Source organism: Brachyhypopomus gauderio, chromosome 18, assembly GCF_052324685.1.
Source record: "Brachyhypopomus gauderio isolate BG-103 chromosome 18, BGAUD_0.2, whole genome shotgun sequence".
Taxonomy (NCBI): Eukaryota; Metazoa; Chordata; class Actinopteri; order Gymnotiformes; family Hypopomidae; genus Brachyhypopomus; species Brachyhypopomus gauderio.
This window is the reverse complement of record NC_135228.1, coordinates 4625795-4648405: the sequence shown is the minus strand read 5'-3', so window position 1 is coordinate 4648405 and position 22611 is coordinate 4625795. Positions and strand designations below refer to the sequence as shown.

The 22611-nt window shown below is 41.6% G+C and overlaps 2 protein-coding genes across 2 annotated transcripts; both read right to left on the bottom strand.

Moving 5' to 3' along the window:
- Positions 1-443: 443 nt before the first annotated feature.
- On the bottom strand, positions 444-6101 carry LOC143482214 (ribonuclease inhibitor-like). The gene is made up of 7 exons (XM_076980515.1): positions 3966-6101; positions 3509-3685; positions 3163-3339; positions 2697-2873; positions 1458-1634; positions 1026-1200; positions 444-944 (listed from the first exon to the last, which is right to left on the bottom strand). Exons 1-7 carry the CDS (start codon positions 4163-4165, stop codon positions 876-878), a joined length of 1152 nt encoding a protein of 383 aa, XP_076836630.1. The 5' UTR covers positions 4166-6101; the 3' UTR covers positions 444-875.
- Positions 6102-6236: 135 nt separating this feature from the next.
- LOC143482210 (NLR family CARD domain-containing protein 3-like) lies at positions 6237-21730 on the bottom strand. The gene is made up of 4 exons (XM_076980505.1): positions 21689-21730; positions 19860-20032; positions 19711-19779; positions 6237-8096 (listed from the first exon to the last, which is right to left on the bottom strand). Exons 2-4 carry the CDS (start codon positions 19999-20001, stop codon positions 6331-6333), a joined length of 1977 nt encoding a protein of 658 aa, XP_076836620.1. The 5' UTR covers positions 20002-20032; positions 21689-21730; the 3' UTR covers positions 6237-6330.
- Between the last annotated feature and the right edge of the window lie 881 nt (positions 21731-22611).

Genomic DNA, 22611 nt, shown 5'->3' with positions numbered 1-22611 from the left:
TGTTTGGTGGTGAATTTTGTTTTCATATTAAACGGTTTGTCCACTTGTCTACCTTTCTAGTGTGAATTATTAATATGGATAAAGTTTGGAGATGAATGTTGTGAAGTGTAGTGTGCAAATAAACTTTGATTGATTGATTGAGGATAATATAGGCTAGTTTTGTGTATTTTGTGTTTGCTAGGCAAATGTAAGGCACTGTTTCCTGTTCACCTGTTGATCGATTAGGCCTAGGGGTTTTGATGTGACGCTAAGATAAAAAAAAAAGGTTTTTACTTTTACTTTTAGTACTTAAGTATTTTTGAAGGCAGATACTTTTGTACTTCTACTCAAGTAAAAAATTGAGGTGAATACTTTTACTTTTACTTGAGTAATATTCAGTGCAAGGGAACTGTACTTTTACTCAAGTACATAATTGCTGTACTTCGTCCACCACTGCTCAGAACACATTCTCCTGACGCCGGTTACACACAAAAAAGATGATTACAAATGAATCACTTAACCGAATCACTGATCAGTTTTTCTGATAATGTACTAAATCATAATGTTCTCATGTAATCTTTAAATGACATTAGCAAATTTCCCTGACACATGGTTGCCCCTCCCCCTGCTGTCAATCATGTATGTTTTGTTTTCTTAGCCATATGTGTATTTGTAGTCCCTCCTTGTATTTGTAACCTGGCCCTCTCGTTATTGTATTCACATGTTGCTTGTTTGGTCTTGTCTATCCTACAGGTCAGGTGTGTGTGTGTGTGTGTGTGTGTGTATGTCCTGGTGTCCAGATGCTGGAAGACATTGAGAGGACATGTCCTCCACTGCAGTCATGATCACACAATCACACCAACACATGTAACCATGGAAACTCATATGTACATGTGTCATGTGTGTGTGTGTTTGGTCATCTTCTTTATATATGAGATTCCGCTCGGCTCTGTAGTCGTCAGATACTGTAAAAGAATAGGACAGAAACATCAGACAAGAACATACACTCATCACAGTCAGACATCTCACTCTATACACAAACTCACTAGTATCTCCAGTGTGCTGTACGGATCCTCCAGTAGAGCAGAGAGCTGCTTCTCCCCTGAGTCTCCTGGTTTATTGTAGTACAGATTCAACTCTCTCAGGTGTGATGAGGAGTTTGACCTCAGAGCTGAACACAGAGCAGTACAGCCTTCCACTGTAATTCTGCACCTAGACATACTGTAGAGAGAAGGAGAAAAACTCACACTTACAGATGAACACACACACTCGCACAAACACAGACACTGTATATTCAGGAGAGACGTGCAGTGACGTGTCTGTGTTTGTAGAGAGAGACCAAGTAAGAAAGAGTGTGTATGTGAATCTAATTAATATGGTGATAGGGTGTGTCTCAGAGAAAAAGCTGACTGTGTGTGAGTGAGAGAGAGAGAAAGGATACTGACTGTGTATAAAGAGCCGGTAAGTCAGTAACTCACTCTAGTTTCTCCAGTGTACAGTGTGGATCCTCCAGTAGAGCAGAGAGCTCCTTCACTCCTGAGTTTCCTGGTATATTGGTATTCAGATTCAGCTCTCTCAGGTGTGATGAGGGGTTTGACCTCAGAGCTGAACACAGAGCAGCACAGCCTTCCTCTAGAATACTGCAGTTAGACAGACTGTAGAGAGAAGGAGAAAAACTCCTTACACTTATAGATCAAAACACACTCAAGCAAACACATGCACTATGGGTGTATTCAGGAGATACATGCAGTGATGTGTGTGTGTGTGTGTGTATGTGTGCGTGTGTGTGTTTGTAGGTAGACAACAAGCAGGAAAGTGTGCATATGAATCTAATTAATACAGTGATAGTGTGTGTCTCACAGAAAAAAGGGGGATGGTGTGTGTGTGTGTGTGTGTGTGTGTGTGTGTGTGTGTGTGTGTGTGTGTGTGTGTGTGTGTGTGTGTGTGTGTGTGTAAGGCAGCGGTCTCAAACTCAATTGCACTGGGGGCCAAAAAACTCAAAGCACACTTTAGGTTGTGGGCCACACTTCTTTAACTCTTCTACTCTCTGTAGTTTCTAGTCTGCATTCATGTTGTTCAGCTTGTCCTGATGTTTTTCTCAAAGTGCCGTCTTAGATTAAACTCATCTTGCTCATCGTAACCGTTTATTGAACCCACCAAAAGATCAGCTCTTTTAAACAGAATACCAATATCAGTAGATAGATAAAACTCTTTTACAGTAAAAACACCACGATTCCTTAAACCTTGCCAGCAATCACCATAACGGTGACTAATTTGGAACCCAGGAGCATTCTGGGCAACATGAGTACTCCACCCTCTATTTACCAACTGTAGCGCTATGAACACGACGCTACAATATACTCAGATTCCGATCGGTTTTCAAAGGGTCTGTTTTCAGAATCAGCTTTTCTTTTAACCATTGTTAAGGTTTAGTTTTGATGATACTATAGTGTTGCAGACAGTTACAGATGTTTGACTTGCGGAATGATGCGGAAATGTTCCCACTATCATGAATGTATCATTCGGCAAGGTAGCTGTTGTGCAGCATTATGGGATCTGTAGTTCTTTGTGTTATCAGCGCTTAATATCACCGGGCCATTAAGAACAATAATACTAGGTCAATGTAAAATGGTCTCATGGGCTGGATATAATTGTATTAAGGGCCGCATATGTGTTTGATACCTATGGTTTAAAGAGTCAGTAAGTCAGTAACTCACTGTAGTTTCTCCAGTGTACAATGTGGATCTTCCAGTAGAGCAGAGATCTGCTTCACTCCTGAGTCTCCTGGTTCATTGCATTTCAGTTTCAGCTCTCTCAGGCGTGATGAGGGGTTTGATCTCAGAGCTGAACACAGAGCAGCACAGTCATCCTCTGTAATACTGCAGTAAGACAGACTGTAGAGAGAAGGAGAAAAACTCCTCATACTTACATGAGCACATACACTGTGTGTGTATTCAGGAGAGACATGCAGTGATTTGTCTGTGTATGTGTTTGTTTGTAGAGAGAGAACAAACAAAAAAGTGCATGTATATGAATTTATTTTAATACAGTGATAGTGTGTGCCTCAGAGAAAAGGGTGGGATACTGTCTCTGTGTGTATGTGTGTGTGAGAGAGACATAGAGAGAGAGATAGGATATTGACTGTGCGTGTTTAAATTAAGAATCAGTAAGTCAGTAACTCACTCTAGTATCTCCAGTGTACAGTGTGGATCCTCCAGTAGAGCAGAGAGCTGTTTTACTCCTGATTCTCCTGGTTCATTGTATTTCAGTTTCAGCTCTCTCAGGTGTGATGAGGGGTTGGACCTCAGAGCTGAACACAGAGCAGCACAGCCTTCCTCTGGAATACTGCACCTAGACAGACTGTAAAGAGAAAGAGAAAAACTCTTCACACCTACAGATCAACAAACACGCACACACTCACACACACATTGTGTGTGTATTCTGGAGAGACATGCAGTGGTGTGTGTGTGTGTGTGTGTGTGTGTGTGTGTGTGTGTGTGTGTGTGTTTGTAAAGAGTCAATAACTCACTATAGCTTCTCTAGTGTACAGTGTGGATCCTCCAGTAGAGCAGAGAGCTGCTTCACTCCTGAGTCTCCTGGTTCATTGTAGCTCAGTTTCAGCTCTCTCAGGCGTGATGAGGGGTTTGACCTCAGAGCTGAACACAGAGCAGCACAGCCTTCCTCTGTAATACTGCAGTGAGACAGGCTGTAGAGAAAATAAGAGAAACTCTTCACACCTACAGATCAACACACACGCACACACTCACACACACACATGCACTGTGTTTTGTATTCTTGAGAGACATGCAGTGATGTGTGTTTGTGTGTGTGTGTGTGTTTGTAAGGAGATAACATGCAAGTGTGTATATGAATCTAATTATTACAGTGATAGTGTGAGTCTCAGACAAATTTGGCTGTGTGTGTGTGTGTGTCTATGTGTCTATGTGTCTATGTGTGTGTAGAGACTTAGTAAGTCCATTACTAACTATAGTTTCTCCAGTGTACAGTTTGGACTCTCCAGTAGAGCAGAGAGCTGCTTCACGTCTGCATCTCCTGGTTCATTGTAGTTCAGATTCAGCTCTCTCAGGTGTGATGAAGGGTTTGACCTCAGAGCTGAACACAGAGCAGCACAGCCTTCCTCTGTAATACTGCTAGACAGACTGTAGAGAGAAGAAGAAAAACTCATCACAGTTACAGATCAACCCTGTCACTTCTAGCTCTGCCCTGTCACCTGTCAGTCATGTCTCTTGTCTCTTGGTTTTCTTGTTCCATGTGTTTCTGTAAAACACACACATACTCACACAAACAGACTCCATGTGTGTGTGTTTATTCAGGAGAGACATACAGTGGTGTGTGTGTGTGTGTGTGTGTGTGTGTGTGTGTGTGTGTGTGTGTGTGTGTGTGTGTGTGTGTGTGTGTGTTTTTAGAGAAAGAACAAGCTTGAAAGTGTGGGTATGTGAATCTGATTAATCTACTATTATAACTGCCCCATGGTCTGGTGGTCTTGTGACCAGAGGGTTGTGAGTTTAAACGTCTGTTTAATCCATGAGTTCATATAAACTCACTTAATTTGCTCTAAATTGTCACTAAAGTTATTTTATATACAACGTATCTTATTTCGTAGCGCACACAGCTGCTCAATACTACAAAGGCCTTATGGACTCAACCAAGTGGATAGCAGTTTTGAAACGGATCTGCTCAAACATCGTCGTTAAACTTCAACGAACCTCTGGTACAGTTAGTTTACTGGCAGTGCTTGGTATAACTTCAGAAAGTATGTGTGGTTTCATTTTGCACCTCAAAATACCCTGCATTCCGACTGCCATGAGTGGACCGCCATCCGAGTCTGGAATACTCTGGCGCTGATTAAGGCACCTTCATTCATCATGCCGCTCTGATGCCAGCTTTGAGGTTCTACTCTTATTATTAATATCAATATAGGATTAGATATCCTGGCCAAATACAAATGATACAAACATTTTAGTCAGTCATTTGCATGCATTTCAGCATTGCACCTAGCTTTTATAAATTTTAGCATAGATGCAGGACACGCCATTATAATCCAGTTATTAGTTTCATCCATAAGGCATTTTCCTTATTGATATGTCCTGGACTTTTGGATGGAGGTCGGCCTTGTCGCCCCGCTGTCTACATCATGTTGTCCATGGTGTTGGCTACCTTTTCTTTATCAATATGTATAACATATTATACAAATAGGAGGGGTGTTAGTCTTCATGAAGAACTCACATATATGTGGAGATAGTTCGAGAGAGGAACATTCACATTGGCCCGAGACCTGTCTCAAACAAGACTTAGGTGGTTGATTAGATGCTGTTCTTTTTGTAATAAACTTATTATTGACAACTAAGACAGTGTCAGCAGAGACTTCTTCATCATCACAGCGTTGATATTTAAGAATAAACCTCATAAACTTGTCACTTAATCTATGGTGGCTCATGAGGTACAAATAGTATTACGCAAAAATATACAGGGAAAGAAACTTTGTACCTCCGAATATACATGTTAACAAAGAAACTGGAACACCCCAACAAACTTCAAACTTTAGTTTACGTTAGCCACTTAGATGCCATTACAGTGAACGTAGTAGCTCGAATTTGCATAGTATCCACTTGTAAACAAACATTAAAACAGCCATCGACATTTTAAGTTAACTGTATATGAGTTGAAGTATTTTACTTGCCACAATTATTGTTTTACAGGAGTGTTATGTGTGTAAATGAATGTCCAAGACTATTTGACGTAACGAGAATGATATTTTTGTTTACTTTAGTTTAGCTAGTATCTCTATAACAGATGTTCATCCCCAATATCGCCAATATCGTTTCACACCAAGACAAATAACCGTCGCGAAACAAAAACGAGTGATGCATTCTATGCGGTTTTGAACACGCTAACTTACACTGTTATTAGTCATATTTAAATTGTTTTACATGTGATTGCTAAAATAAAGTTTAAATCTCATTCTAAGACTGGAGCTTTTTTTTATTTCTCAACGGTATTGGCGATGAGAGGCACAGAAAATACGCAATACGTAGAAGTGGCCAATAATGAGGGACAGCTGACAATAGGTGCTATTAAGATGATATATAAAATAGTCATTTTCCATCTTTTGACTCTAGCCAAAAGACACGTGACTTGACTTTGACTCGTTTTTTTTTTTTTTTTTTTTACTTTTGAACATGTCTGCAGTGAGATGCAGTGAACAGTGTGTGTGTGTGTGTGTGTGTGTGTGTGTGTGTGTATGTGAGTGAGAGTGAGAGAATGTCTTATTGTAATTTTTGGGGGGAGAAACTCCCTCTAGTGGTGTAATGTGTTTATGAATGAAAATACTCACTTAGCTTTTCTGGATGCTGTGAGCACTGGCATTAGTCTCAGTAAACATTCCTCTGATGGGTCATATTTATACAGGACAAACTCATCCAGCTCCTCTTCTGAGTTCAGCAACACAAACACCAGAGCTGACCACTGAGCAGGAGAGAGACTGACTTCATGGAGACAATAGTCACCTCTCTTCAGGTATGTTTGGACTTCCTGCACTAGAGAATGATCATTCAGTTCATTTAGACAGTGGAACATATTGATGGATTTCTCTGGAGAGGGATTCTCCCTGATCTTCTCCTTGATGTACTTGACTATTTCCTCTTTGCTGTGTGAGCTGCTTCCTGTTTGAGTCAGTAGACCTCGTAAGAGAGTTTGATTGGACTCCAGTGAGAGACCCAGAAGGAAGCGGAGGAAAAGGTCCAGGTGTCCATTCTCACTCTGTAAGGCCTTGTTCACTGTGTTCTTAAGAAAATCAGACATTGTTGATCTTTTGAAGAGCGTTTTCTTTTTCTGTTCAAGCACATTTGTGTTGTTGCATATGAAGGAGAGAAATGCATATAAAGCAGCCAGAAACTCCTGAACACTCAGATGTACAAAGCTGAACACCTTCCCCAGGTGCAGCACAGACTCCTTTCTGAAGATCTGGGTACACACTCCCGAGTACACTGACACTTCTTTGACATCAATGCCACACTCTCTCAGTTCTTCCTCATAGAAGATCAGGTTGCCCTTTTCCAACTGTTGGAAAGCCAGTTTTCCCAGTGCCAGAACAATATTTCTAGCTCTGCCAAAATCAATGTCAGTCCTGCCATGGTACTTTCTGTCCTTGTGTTTGATGTGAAAGATCAGGAAGTGTGTGAACATCTGAGTCAGAGTCTTGGGGATCTCTCCACTCTCTGCTTCACCCATTGTCTCTAGAACAGTGGCTGCAATCCAACAGAAGACTGGAATGTGGCACATGATGTAGAGGCTTCTTGATGACTTCATGTGTGAGATGATTCTTTTGGCCAAGATCTGATCACTGATTCTCTTCCTGAAGTACTCTTCTTTCTGAGGGCCACTGAACCCTCGTACCTCTGTTACCAGGTTAAAAAACTCAGGAGGGATCTGATTGGTTGCTGCTGGTCGAGATGTTATCCAGAGGAGAGCAGAAGGAAGCAGATCCCCCTTGATGAGGTTTGTCAGCAGCACATCCACTGAGGTTAACTCCGTTATGTCGGATAAGCTCTCATTGTTGTGAAAATCTAGAGGAAGCCGATACTCATCTAGACCATCAAAGATGAAAACTACTTTGTAAACATCACTGTCGATATGTTTTAATTGTTTTGTTTCTGGGAAAAAGTGATGAAGTAGATCCATCAAACTGAACTTCTTCTCCTTGATCAAATTCAGCTCCCTAAAAGGAAGTGGAAATATGAAGAGGACGTCCTGATTGGCTCTTCCTTCAGCCCAGTCTAGAATGAACTTCTGCACAGAGACTGTTTTCCCAATTCCAGCAACTCCTTTAGTCAGCACTCTTCTGATGTGTTTGTCTTTAAAGAGGTCATTACATTTGATGGGTGTCTCCTGTGTTGCTGGTCTCCTGGATGCTGTCTCAATCTGTCTCACCTCATGTTCATTATTGACCTCTCCACTCCCTCCCTCTGTGATGTAGAGCTCTGTGTAGATCTCATTCAGAAGGATTGAGCTTCCATGATCTGAGATTCCTTCATTAATTTTATTGTATTTGTTCTTCAGCTTGGATTTGTGGAGTTTGGATTTTTCATAGAAAATTCCTGATAAGAAAACACAAAACAGCTAATTTCAGTAGCTATAATTCATACCTTCTTAGTCAGAAAACATCAGTTGTTTTTACATCCCCAGTACAATCTGGTAAAGAACACAGTATGAATGAATGTTCAAGGGTCATTCCACCGAATGGGTGCCATTTGCATGTTGGAACTCTTCCAAATGAAACTTAATTTTGTATCTTTTTTTAAGTCTGGATCTAATAACACATATATTTAACTATTCAAAACATGTATTGGTCAATCTCAGACAGCTGTATTTTATTTTTTACAAGGTTTCTAACCCAAAGATGGTTACATTTTTCTTAGTCCTGTTACCAAAACTTGTGTGACATTTAAAAAGCCTGTTTAAAAGAATGCCAGCTAATTTCTTCGATTTTCCCTCAAGAAAGTGTTTATTTTAAAGAAATGGTTGACTACATGTTCAAATAATTTATATTTATGACTAAAACATCACTATATATGCACACATGTTATATTTTTGGAAAAGATGCAAAGCCATTTTTATCTTTTCAAGAAGACTCAAACCTGAAATGAATATTTTTTATGTCATGTAATTTATTAAACAAATAGATAAATTATAGACCAAACATAATTGGAAAAAAAGTGGTTTATCTTTAATTTTTTTAAAAGAATAATCAAGTAACAGGAATGAAGACTGGGTAACAGGAATGAACACTGAGTAACAGGTGTTACGGTGGGTCGGCCGAGTGGCCACCAGAGGGCGCGTGTACCCGCTCGTGCACGGACACATCACACACCCCCTAGCACTAGGCCACTACCACGCTCACAATCACCTGATTACTAACACCTGTGCATGGTTGGTGTGCTCCCTTTATCTTCCCACAGGGCGTGCAGTCCAGTGCTGCACATTCCTGAGGACAACGCGCTTCCTCCGCGAGTTGCACGTCGCACGAGAGGAGTCCTTCGTTTTTCCTTTTGTTTTGATGGTTCTCTGCTCTTCGTGAGCCTAAAAGTTTCTGTGTGTTATCGCTGCTGGTCATGGATAATAAAGAACATGACGCACAGCCATTGCCTCTGGCCGCCTCTGTTACCCCGTCACAGAATGTGCAGCCCGGAGCGGCCGGAGGCAGCGAGACGTCGCCTCTAGAGGTACTGGCCTTTCAGGGCCAGGCCATAGGAAAGCAGCAGCAAGATCTAAACGAGCTGAGGAATGTGATGTCCTCCATAACGGGTTGTCTCCAGGCTCTCTCTACACAAGTAGAGGCAGACCGTAACACACGGGCTGCCCAGAGAGAGAGAGTGCCCATCTCCCCTCCTGAGGCATACGGAGGAGAGCCAGAGGGCTGTGAGGGCTTCCTGGTACAATGCCGGCTCTATTTCACGTATCAGCCACAAATGACGGATCAGGCCAAGGTGGCGTACGTCATTTCTCGCCTCAAGGACAAGGCGCTTACATGGGGTGCGGCGCTTATGTCAGGGGACTCGCCCCTCACCCAAAACTATGACTCGTTCATTCGAGGACTCCGTGAGGTGTTCCATCATCCGCGCCAGGGGCGTGCATGCGGGCAGAGCCTACTGCGGTTGCGACAGGGCACTCGATCTGCGGCCGAGCACGCCCTGGAGTTCCGTACCCTGGCCGCGGGGATGGGATGGAACGACGCGGCCCTCACGGACGTATTTTTGTATGGTTTGAAGCCTGAGTTAAGAGCCGAACTGTCCTGTCGTCCCGAGGAGCAGTCGCTCAATGAGGTGGTGAGACTGGCGATCACCTACGACCGTCTGCTGCAGGACAGAGCCAAGACTTCCACACCTACGCCTACGCTGCCTGTTCCGACGCGGGAGCCCACCCAGGAGAGAAACCAGGTCGAACCTATGCAAGTGGGAGAGATGACGGCCCCGGCCCGAGACCCTGGCTCTCGGGGGGGTCGCCCCCGGGTGAGTATATCCCTGACTGGTAATTTGCTTACCTGGCATGTTCAAATCACTTACGGGGATGTCTCTCTTGGGGTTTCTGCATTAGTGGACTCGGGATCGTCGGGGAACCTGATGCGGCGGAGCTTGGCGGAGGAGCTCGGAGTTCCCCTGAGGAGATTAGACCAGCCGAGGCGCGTGCACGCACTGGACGGCCGGCCTGTGGGCGGGGGTGTCATCTCACAGCGCACTGCACCAGTTCGTCTCAGCATTCAGGGTCGCACTGAGTACATTAGCTTCTACATCCTCCCGTCACGCGTCACGCCATCACTCTAGGGCTTCCCTGGTTTAGATTGCACAATCCGATAATAAACTGGATCACAGGCCGTTTGATAAGGTGGGTCACGCCCCTCCGTAGGGATAGACTCCCCCCCAAGGTGCTGGCTCAATCAACCAGTATAGAGAGCCCCAACATCGCGACTCAGCAAAACATACCCTCGCAGTATCGGGATTTGAGGGAGGTGTTCAGCACGGCCAAAGCGTCACGTCTTCCTCCTCATCGCCCCTGGGACTGTTGCATAACGCTCAAGGAAGGCACCACTCCTCCTCGCGGTAGAGTCTACCCTCTCTCCCAGGAGGAGGAACGCATAATGAGTCAGTACATTAAAGAGGCTCTAGCTCAGGGCTACATCACTCCCTCTACCTCGCCCACCTCGGCCAGCGTCTTCTTCGTAAAGAGGAAGGACGGGGGTTTGAGGCCATGCGTAGACTATCGAGGGCTCAATTCCCTCTTAGTCAACTATTCCTACCCACTGCCTTTGGTGCCTTCGGCACTGGAGCAGTTAAGGTCAGCGAATTGGTTTACTAAACTGGATCTGCGCAGCGCCTATAACCTCATCCGCATCCGCGAGGGGGATGAGTGGAAGACGGCGTTCAGTACCACCACTGGGCACTACGAATACCGGGTCCTGCCTTATGGCTTGGCTTCTGCCCCGTCGTACTTCCAGGCGTTCATAAACGAGGTTCTAAGGGAGTACCTGAATAGATGCGTCGTCGCTTATATCGATGACATCCTCATCTATTCAAACTCCTTTGATCAACATGTGCAGGATGTACGAGCAGTCCTGGGCACTCTCTTGCGCAATCGTCTGTATTGTAAGCTAGAGAAGTGCGAGTTCCACCTACGGGCAGTGAACTTCCTAGGCTACACCATCAGGCCAGGCTCCGTACACATGCAACCGGGCAAGGTAGAGGCGGTGGTCGGATGGGCGCAGCCTCACACACGGCGCGAGCTGCAGCGGTTCATCGGCTTTGCGAGCTTTTACAGGCGGTTCATCCGTTCGTTTAGCCAGATAGCGAAACCTCTGACTGACTTATTACGCGGGGGAGCTAAAAACCTTAACTGGACCGAAGCCGCTGCACGAGCGTTTGACGGTATCAAACAGGCTTTCGTTAAGGCTCCCGTGTTACAGCAGCCTGATCCCAAACGCCCGTTCATCGTCGAGGTTGATGCTTCTAACGTCGGAGTGGGAGCCGTGCTGTCGCAGCGCCTCAAGAAGCACGGCTCGCTACGTCCTATAGCTTTCTACTCCAAGAAGCTAACAGCGGCGGAATGCAATTACGGGGTCGGTGACAGGGAGTTACTGGCGATGCGGCTAGCCTTTGAGGAGTGGAGGCACTGGCTAGAAGGAGCCAAACACCCCTTTGCAGTAATCACCGATCACAAAAACCTGGAATACCTAAAGAGCACGAAGCGCATGAACGCACGCCAGGCGAGATGGTCTCTTCTTTTCGCGCTTCAAGTTTCAGGTGACGTACCTCTCGATTTTTGTGCGAAGTTAGAAGGTGGAATTCATGCACTTGTACGGCACTGGTAACAGCAGAAGAGCAGCATAAGTGCTGCATAATAAGCTTGTTGGCGTTTTAATGTACATATATTGGCACCTTCCACACCTTCAACATCGAGTGATCGTGGCGGTGAGGGTGAGGAAGGAGACCACCCTGGCCCTACCTAGAGACAGTGTTTGCGTTTGCTGGAGTGAAAGTAAATTCCTATAGGATGAAGTGCCATCTCTGTCTCCCTAAAGAGTGTGAAATATTGGCCTTCAAAAATTCACCTTCGAACTGTAAAAAACATCAATGTAAGTTATAAATATAACGCACAGAAGACACACCAGCTTTAGCAGTCTGTAAGCGCTAGTTAGGTTCGATATCTTAGCTAACTAACCTAATTATGTTCATGACGTGCTGCAGTATTCACTTAACATTACCAGGCAATCATAAAGGCGACGTCACGCTGAGTTGTGTTTTTAGCAACAGTAAGCCGTGTCTCTTCAGGCTGACTAATCATGTGCCCATTTTTATAGTATAGTGTTTTTATAGGGTAAGGGCATTTATTGAGGGTAAACGCAGGGCAGTAGGCTCACCCTTAGAATCCGATGGATGGATTTTACGTCCAAAATACACCTCATTTTCTCAGCTAAATTAAGGCGAACTTGTACTTCTGCACCAAACATACGACGTAGTGGGACATAAGTTATCTGTTTTTTGTGTATGAAGTGTTAAGCCCAGTTTTTTAAGTTGCTACTTGTTTGTACATACAGAGCACTTGTATTTATGGTCTTTGACATCTTTGATTTGTAAGTGATATATAAAAACAATTCTTTAATTAATTCAAAACACAATACTTGTACTTTTTACTTTCAGTACTTGAGTAATACATTTTAGAATAAACTACTTGCAATACTTAAGTACAAAAAATGCTGAATACTTCTGTACTTCTACTTAAGTAAAGTTTTTAAAGAACACTTCAACTTCTACTCAAGTCAATTTTTTGATAGAGTACTTGTACTTTTACTCAAGTATGGGTCTCGAATACTTTATACAACACTGCTGGGGACTGTGTAGAGGGGTGATGAGATGTTGTAGAGCCTCTTTCCTGTCCTTGATCCTATGATATGTTTCCCTCCACTTTTTGCATTGTCTGCGCTTTCACTTAGGTTATTGATTCTTTTCTTCCTGCCTGATTCTAGGTCTTCCCTGTATTTTTCTCGTTCCTTCTCTAAATATCTTTGTCTCCTCTCTGGGTCAGCATCACATCGAGCACGATAGCGTCGCTGCTTTTCTGCAGCACTTAGTGGTGGATTGGCACCCTGTAAGTATGGCATCCACATTGTGAAACTGAATCTTAACTAATTTAATGTAAAACCTTTAAAACGGCTACATAGTATTACATAATGTATGTAATATTCACAATAATAAATCAATAAACCAGAGGCCTATACTCAGTCCTGTTACAAGCACTCAGTCCTGTTACTCTTTATATGAGTAACAGGACTGAAAGTAACAGGACTGAGTTTTTAGCATAGAATTAGCAAAAACATGAAATATAGCTACATCGTGGCTATAGTAATAGCATGAGGACAGTGAGCACATTCTAATGATTTTCCCAAAATGTGTATTTTAAAAATAAACAAATTACATCTAAGAATTAATTTAGGTAACAGGACATCACATTAAGATTGATCTCCTCAGTCATAGTTACAATATGATCAAATATACAGAAAAAGACAAGCAGAAAACGTACTTTTGGTCTTCCCATGACCTTCAAAAGATCCAACTGATGCAACTTCCTGTTGAACATGTAATGTGTGGAACTTTACAAATTTTTCAGATGGGGTAATGTGATATGGTAACAGGACTGAGTGGAAAACCTAGGGACACAACTAAAATGTGTATTTTAACTTAAATATTCAGGATTTCTTATGAAAAAAATATTTTTAAAGTATAGATGGGATATGGAGTCATACAACAATGCAAAAAAAAAATCTCTGTAGAATTTTAGTAATGATATTTCATGGTAAAGTGTATAGTTAGAGAGTGGGGACATTAACAAATGGTTATTTTCAGTGTTCTAGGTTGTTTTTATTAATGTTTTTAATTATATACCTTAAATTTGCCATTATGCCAATGTACAAGTCATTATGAATTATAATAAAATGTATTTTACAGTTATTGTTTGTGCCCATTTATACATGTAATTGCCTGGGGACGGAAATGGCACCGATTCGGCGGAATATACCTCAAGTTATATAGCACCTTTCAAGATACCCATGGTCGCTTTACAACTTTTAACACAGATACACAACCAAGTCTTACACAACCAACCACACACCAGCAAGAAGCAGAAATACACACACATTCATGCACAGACACAACTGTTTTTGTTGAATATGAAGAGACACATGCATGGAGAATTTGTCAGGCACTGCCTTTACCTAACCTCCATGTTTTTGGACTGTGGGAGGAAACCGGAGACCTCAGAGGAAACCCATGCAGACAAGGGGAGAACATGGATACTCCACTCTGATAGGGACTTGAACCCAAGACCCCAGTGCTGAGAGGCAAATGTGCTACCACCAGTAGCGAACCGTGACCATTATACCTGGGCCCGCTACACCCCCCCCCCCCCCCCAAAAGAAATTAGTTTCCTCCCCTAATTATTTGCAATAAAAAAATAAAAAAAATTGAGACGACAGTACATCTTTAGAAACGCAATAAACAATAACATATGTACTAGATAACTTCTTAAGCAAAATAAGGTTCCAAACAAAATAAGGTTCACAGCTCCGTGTTCCTTGAGAGTGGAATATGTAAACAACGCGCACGAGGGTATCAAAGGAATGAATCGAAACTAGCTAGCGGTGGTACGCTAACGCCAGCTAGCGTCGCCACAGCGGGCCGAAATTATTATACAGTTAAGCCCGCCCACTAAGAGGGAAGATATAATTGGTCAATTTTGCTGTCATTTGAAACTGCTGAATTATAACTGCCTGGCCCTCTGTAAATGAACAGCGGGCATCACAGTCCTAATAGGGGGAGACACAGGCTCACAGGCTTCCACTTAACTTAACCCCTCACCTTCCAACACAGATTGAATAGACACGGGTGAATAATTTATTTGCTTATATTTTTGTAATTGTGTAGATGTCGATTGTCAAACTAAGTAGATAAAATTAAATTGGATAAATTATATTGTGTGTATATATATATATATATATATATATATGTTTTAAGAATATGCCCTGACGGTTCCCCACTGGCTACCACCAAGACACCATGTTGCTCAGTAGTGTTATGTTATGTCTGGCTTCTAAACTATGAACTTGTATGTCTGTTATACATGAACTGTGTGTTTGTCTCAGTCAGACAATCCAAACCTGTCAGAATATGTAAGATGTGTCATCTTTGCTTTACTGTTGTTTGAGCAGATTTATTACTGAAGTGTTGTTAACATAAACAAAGCTGTCTGAATTTACTTGTTTGTAATGTGTAACAGCCCATTCCAGGCATCCTTGCTACATCCAATCACTTCAGAATTTATGAGGATGCTTAAATCTTTTGATCTCATACAGCATGTATCAAGCCCAACTCATAAGCATGGCCACATTTTAGATTTGATCATTTTTAAATGTATAGAGGTTAATAATACTGAAATTACTGATGTTGCAATCTCTGACCATTTTGGTGTATTTTTCAATATGTCATTATCTACTAGAACACTACTAGTGAAAAGCGCACAATAACCAAGCGTTATCTCAGTGCTGGCAGTGCCGTGGCCTTCACAGACATGATACCATCTCTCTGTCCTCCCTCAGAAAATGGGAATGAGTTAGTTGAAACATTCACACATAGAGTTAGGAACTGTATTGATTAGGGATGCATAAATACCATTTTTTTCCAACCGAGTACGAGTACGAGTACGTGTATTTTTGTACTTGCCGATACCGATACCGATACTTACATAGAATTAAGCAGTCAGGAGCATTATGTAATAATTTAGTTATTAATGTAAAATAGTGCAATGAAATCAATACAAAACCAACATACAGCTGAAGGCTGTAATATCATGCAACAAGCTCTTGATATGCGTTTGCACCTTTTCGTGCATCTTCGGTAAAATGGTCTCCGTTATATGATAACGGCTGGGAATTTCATACTTGGGCTCTAACACATCAAGAAGGTGCCGAAATCCCTGATTCTCAATGACCGAAAATGGTTGATCATCAAGAACAATAAACTGGCTAAGAGCTTCTGTTATCTTCACAGATCTAGGGTGGTGTGTAGACATTTTCTCTCGTCTACTTAGCGTTTGCTGCAGTGTTGGTTGATGCAGTGGTTTGATAGCAGTGAACTCGTCGTGCTGAGTTTTGTGTTTCATTTTAAGATGTTTTATCAGGTTACTCGTGTTGTAGGAAGACGCAGAAGTACCTCCTCTTGATATTTTAATAGAACACAGTTTGCAGTCTGCTTTGCTTGGGTTGTCATCACTAATTGTGAAGTACTTCCAGATCGCCGACATGTTGAATTGTCTGCTCATTAGCATAACGTGGTTTACGTCCACTAGAAAAAAGGTATCGGATGTTGGTATCGGAGCCTCGTTTGCGAGTACGAGTACGGGTAAATGGACATGGTATCGGGCAAATACCCGATACCAGTATCGGTACTCATGCATCTCTAGTATTGATACTGTGGCATCAAAGGTAACTAAAATGATCTCTGGTAGAATTAAGATGCCCTGGAGAAACACTTCATCTATTATAAAATTTAGGCAAGATTGTAGGCAGGCTGAGAGACGTTGGCGAAGGTCAAAATTGCAAGTACAGTTTGATATTTATAAAACAGCATTGCAGAATTACAACTGTGAAGTGAAATCAGCAAGGAAAAACTATTTCTCTACCTTAATCAATTCATCCAATAATAACCCAGCTGCCCTGTTCAGAAGTATAGATCAGCTAGTAAACCCCACCTCCGGTGTCTTCCCTGAAACTGTTTCAGTGAATAAATGTGAGGAGTTTGCTATATTTTTTAGGGACAAGATGACTAGTATAAGGCATAACATAACAACAAGTACTAATAGACTATCAACCCTTATATCAGTTACTCAGCCTAACTTTAAAATGTCTTAAATCCTCTACATGTGAACTGGACCCTTTACCAACATGCTTTTTCAAGCAGATTCTGAACTCATTTGTTAATGAAGTTCTAACGATTGTTAATCAGTCTCTGCAACTGGGAGAATTCCCTAATATTCTTAAAACTGCAATGGTTAAACCACTATTAAAGAACAGAAATCTTCATCCCACAGTTCTCAATAATTATCAACCTATATCTAATAGGGGTGTGACGAGACACTCACGAGACGAGACGAGACGAGACACGAGATTGGGTTCACGAGATTCGAGACGAGACGAGATTTTAAGAACACTAAAATTACAAATTATGTGACTGGACAACAGACTTTTATTTAAATTTTATTTAACTTTAAACATGCATCTTGAAATGTTTTATTATAACTCTTAACATGCATTATGTAAGAGACTGATAAGTCCGTTGTAAAGCAGTTTTCGTCGTTAAGCGTGACCCTATATTTAGATACGCTTTGATCGTAAATACAGTATAGAAAAAACTAACAATGTTCTCGTGCGTACAGCGTGAGAAAGAGCGATCGCGTTACCGAGATGGGCTTATCGTACACAACACTCCACTACACTACACAACACTCCACTGCTCCTCCGCGCACCGCGCAAAATTAAATTAAAAGTCGTGGTAACTCCGGTCCGTTGTTATCCAGACCCGTCGTTAAGCGGGGACTCACTGTATTATGTACAAAACAAAAAGTTCTTCTCTGTCAATACAGAGTGCAAATAGTGCAAACTGAGCCTGACCAAGTATGTCACTGAATTTGCTGCAACTACACTGCCATGTTCATTTTTAAGAATATTAGCATCCCCACACTGCTCCCGATATCATTTACTGTCTCAACTTGCCAAAGCGCCGTTCTGTCCCTGCTACCTCTGTTCAAGTGAGATGTGTTGATTTGAGTACTGAGCTGTGGTGCGTGCAGTTGTAAATGTCTCTGCATCCTGCTCGTATTAGTCGCGGTGTACGGCATTATTTTCATACAATGTTTGCATATGTAGTGTCTTATCAGTCACTCTCTTGCCATTTATCATTTCCGCCGGGTTCCCAAAATGATGCCAAACAAACGATTTGAAAGTGGCGGGGCATCTTCAATAGTAATACCTGTATTTTCCCACGTCATTGTGACGTCATCAAATCTCGCGAGACAGATTTTTAACACGACGAGAAATCTCGCGGAGTTGAGTCTCGCGAGATCACGAGACACGGAGATCTCGTCACACCCCTAATATCTAACCTTTCCTTTCTTAGCAAAATCATTGAAAAAGTTGTGTCAATACAGATGAATGATTATGTCAAAGTAAATCAAATAAATGACACTTTTCATTCTGGTTTCAGAGCTCTCCACAGCTCTGACACAGCACTAGTTAATGTAGTAAATTACTTGAATAAGGATGCAGGCAAACTCTCAGTCCTTTTTCTGCTAGATTTTAGCGCTGCTTTTGACATCATTGATCTTGATCGACTACAGAGCTGGGTAGGCCTTAGTGGCGTAGTCTTAGACTGGTTTAAATTGTATCTAACTGGGCGTGATTACTATGTAGCATTAGGTACCTCTTCCTCCACACGTCAAAAAATAACTTGCGCGTCCCCCAAGTATCAATTCTTGGGCTGTTACTGTTCAACCTATATATGCTTCAGTTACCTCAGATCATTAACAAACATGGTATTAGTTACCATCAATATGCAGAGGACACTCAATTTTACATTTCTCTAGAACCTAAAGCCCTAAAATCAATTTGCTCACTGTTTGACTGCATAGATGATATACAGACATGGATGTCTGACAATTTTCTGCAATTAAGGAGAAGACAGAGGTTCTTGTTATTGGCAGTGATTCACAAAGGAATGATGTCCAGACTTATTTAAATCAAATGAATCTGAATGCCAGACAATGTGTTAAGAACCTGGATGTCACCTTTGATAATGAGCTCAGCTTCAAATCACACATCATGACTACATGCAAGACAGCTTATTTTCACCTACGAAACATCGCTAAGGTCCGAGATATGCTCTCTCCTGCTGATAGTGAAAAACTTGTCCATGCATTTATCACATCAAGGCTAGATTATTGTAACACTGTTCTATCTGCTCTTACAAAGAGCTCTATTTCTCACCTACAGCGAGTTCAGAACGTGGCTGCAAGGGTTCTGACCCGCAGGAGAAAGAGAGATCATATTACACCTGCACTCCACTCACTGCACTGGGTACCTGTCAGCTTTAGAATAGATTTTAAGGTTCTAGTCATGGTCATAGATATGTTCCAGTCAGGTCTCTCAGGTCTTCAAACAGTAATCTACTGGTGATTCCTAAAAGCCGATTAAAGATTGGCGAGGGTGCTTTTAGCCACTATGGCCCAAAGCTCTGGAACTCTCTTCCTGAAGAGCTCAGAGGCATTTCATCCTTGCCACCAGAGGGAGACAGAGTTACCCTCACAGTAATCAATCAATCAGCCACACCTGTGATCTAGCCTACAGCTCATAGCATGGTGCTCAGTCTTTTTTAAAAGTTCTGGTTATAGACAACACCAGTAATTCTGATAAAGACCATAGTGACTGTCTGTTGATCTACTTTCTTCCTCCTCTTTACAGTATTGAGTCTTGAGTTCTCTCTATCCTTCCTTTGTTGCTAAAGTTTTTTTTTTATGGTTTTGTCCTGACAGCCTTAGTTGTTGAAGTTCTCAGATGTTCTCTGAGAGATCTCAGTCTGACCGTCAGTGCATAATCAGTGATGTGTATTAACAGACCTTCACTGAGTGCAGGAGTCTCTGAAGAACCTCCAGTCTGAACTGGGCTGGTGTTGGAACTGGACTGAACTGTTGGAGATAACATTCTTATTTGGACATTCATCTGTCATGTAATGTTATATCTTACCATATGTAATGTTATGTCTTACCATAAGTAACATTCATTGTCACTTCACAGTTTCCATGAAAGTGACTCCCATGGATCTGAGGAGCACAGACGTTCCCTCCAGTCTGAGCTGTGATGTTGGTCTGATCTGTGATGTTGGTCTGGACTGGAGTGGAGGCCTCCATCTTCTAATCAGATGTTACTTCACCAACACCACTAAATATCAAAGCATGAGGATATCATTAAAAAGTAAGTTACAGTGTTACACGTGTGTGAAATAACTTTACCCAGAGTATGACACAGGCCAGTCTGTTTATTGATTGATAGCTGCAGACAGCGTTATTGTACAATTATTATATAGTAAAGAAAACATCTGGATATGAGACAGATGCATTCACAGAGAGAAGCAAGATTTATTATGGGTAAATCCTATATCAGAGTCATGAAAGCGGTCTAGGGTCATAACAGAATGGAAATGCGACACAGAAACAAAACCCAGACTTAAACACGGGCTAGACATGATGACAAACAGAACCATAAAACAACACTACAGTAGAGACAAAATGTAGAAACAGATCTAGAGTTCAACACTAACAGTGAACAAACTTGGAAAGAACCTTAAACAAACACCTAATTCCACTAACACTACTTCTATTACTACTGTCTGTCTGCACTACACTGTAAAAAGTGAATTGCTGGAACAACTTAAAAAAATTACTTCAATTGGTAACACGCAAATTAATTCAGTTTCTTCAAATCAAGTTAACATGTTAGATGAACATATTTTTTTTTAAGTTAGATGAGCTTAACAATCTAAGTATTTTCAAATGAACAGTGCATTAATACAAATTAATTTTAAGGCAAGTCAACTTAACTTTTCAGTTTTCCAACTCAATTATTAGCGTTACTGAAAAGTCAAATACCAGTCCTACACAACCCAACAGTACAGTTTCAGGAAAGGTAAGCTTTGTAATTACCTTAATGTGTTATTTTAGTTTGTTAAATCTAATTGTAATTAGCTCCAAACAATTACAATTTTAGGTTAGCTGAAAGAAATAAAATGTAATGTAACTAAAAACATAACATTAAAGCATACTATGCACTTAAAATGTATCATTCGGATCATTTTATTTTAAACAAATATGTCCAAACTGCATAACAGTCCTACAACATTGTGACGTGGGAGAAAGAAGCTGCAGACAAGTCCATTCTCAAGCAGAACAGAGGTTTTATTCTTCACTTTCAATAAAACCAGCACTCACAGGCACAATCCATACAACGTGAGACCTAAATTAGGTTGGCCTTACACATGAAACACAGGGGGAGGTCATGAAGACGGCAATGTTACACATACATGGAGGGGGAACTACGATAATGCACACGTACATAAAAATGGACCGGGGTGACTTAACCACACACAGGACAGTCCAGTAGCGTAAAAGGGCAGAAACATGGTATTAAACACACAATGAGCATCAAACACATCATAGGGGCAACCAAACAGCACAAGGTGAACATCGTTCCAGGCACAGTCAACACAGAATTACAGCCGGATGAGGCAGATCCTACTCAATGCGATATAATACTGTGTCCATTTTACACCGCCCCGGTAACAACTTACGTTCGCCACCCCCCGTCAACAACTTACGTTCGCCACCCCATCAACAATTTACACTCGCCACCCCCTCCAGGTTCAAATCTCACTCCAAGCGATCTTGAAAAGTTGGCAACCCTAGATATCTGGTTTGGTTGAGCAAGTTTTCACGCAAACGCAAACAATACAATGTATAAACAAAAATCGGCATGCATCATTTTACATCAAATTTTACATATTAATACAAAAATATCGTTTTTGTCTTGTATTAGACTTACCTTCTTTTCGAGTCACGGTACAAAAAATTGCGGGGTAAAATCTAGAAATGACATGGACGTCATGGCGTTAACGTTATGATGTCAGACACACAAAAGAAACTTAATTGACATGCTTTTACTGAACTGAGAATCACAGGTTGTGGTAACATGGTGTCATTTTTAAGTTGATACAATCCACAAAATTACATTACCATCACTAAAGCAGGAAACTGAATAAAACTGACTTTAAAAAATACATTACTTGAACTCCTGCTCAAATACACTTTTTACAGTGTAATACTAAGAGTTCTATCACTACTGTCTGTCTGTACTAACACTAGGAGTTCTATTACTACTGTCTGTCTCCACTAATAGTCCAAAGTTTCATCATTCTGAATCTACAGCATATACTCACCATTATCCTCTGAAATTGATTAATGTGTTTCTCATTAAATTATTATCCTGCTCAGTCTCTCTCACTCTGATCTGAATCTTTTTGTTTAGTTTCTCATATGACTCAGTAGGAGGTGGAGACTCCAGATTCAAGTTTATCTGTATATTTTAACAGATCAGTATAATACCGGCTCTCTCCCAGTGCTGAATAACAGTAGCTAACAGGTAAGTGGCTCACCAGTATGTTGCTCACAGGTAAGCAATGCAGCCAGACTGCTACATGTACATACAAGTTGTGTCATACACAACATGCCGGAAATAAATTACTGGACTACTGGAAATACAAACTACTGAAAATAAATTACACCTCTCTGATCTGAGAACAGTGTAGCTTTCCCTCATAAAGAGGAAAATGTGTATTTGGATATAACATCAGGACCATCAGGACTATTAATGTTGGTCTGTACTGGAGTGTCTCCTCCTATCAGGATCATCAGGACTATTAATGTGGGTCTGTACTGGTGTGTCTCCTCCTATCAGGATCATCAGGA

Bases quoted from the DNA above. Each gene is read 5' to 3' on its own strand.
- LOC143482214 (XM_076980515.1), bottom strand. From the start codon at position 4,165: ATGAGTTTTTCTTCTTCTCTCTACAGTCTGTCTAGCAGTATTACAGAG. The intron at 3,686-3,965 runs GTTAGTAATGGA...TTTTCTCTACAG, and splicing joins TGTACACTGGAGAAACTATA to CCTGTCTCACTGCAGTATTA. The intron at 945-1,025 runs GTGAGTTTGTGT...ATTCTTTTACAG, and splicing joins ACAGCACACTGGAGATACTA to TATCTGACGACTACAGAGCC.
- LOC143482210 (XM_076980505.1), bottom strand. From the start codon at position 20,001: ATGGAGGCCTCCACTCCAGTCCAGACCAACATCACAGATCAGACCAAC. The intron at 19,780-19,859 runs GTAAGACATAAC...TATCTCCAACAG, and splicing joins GACAATGAATGTTACTTATG to TTCAGTCCAGTTCCAACACC. The intron at 8,097-19,710 runs GTCTGTTAATAC...TTTTCTTATCAG, and splicing joins GACTCCTGCACTCAGTGAAG to GAATTTTCTATGAAAAATCC.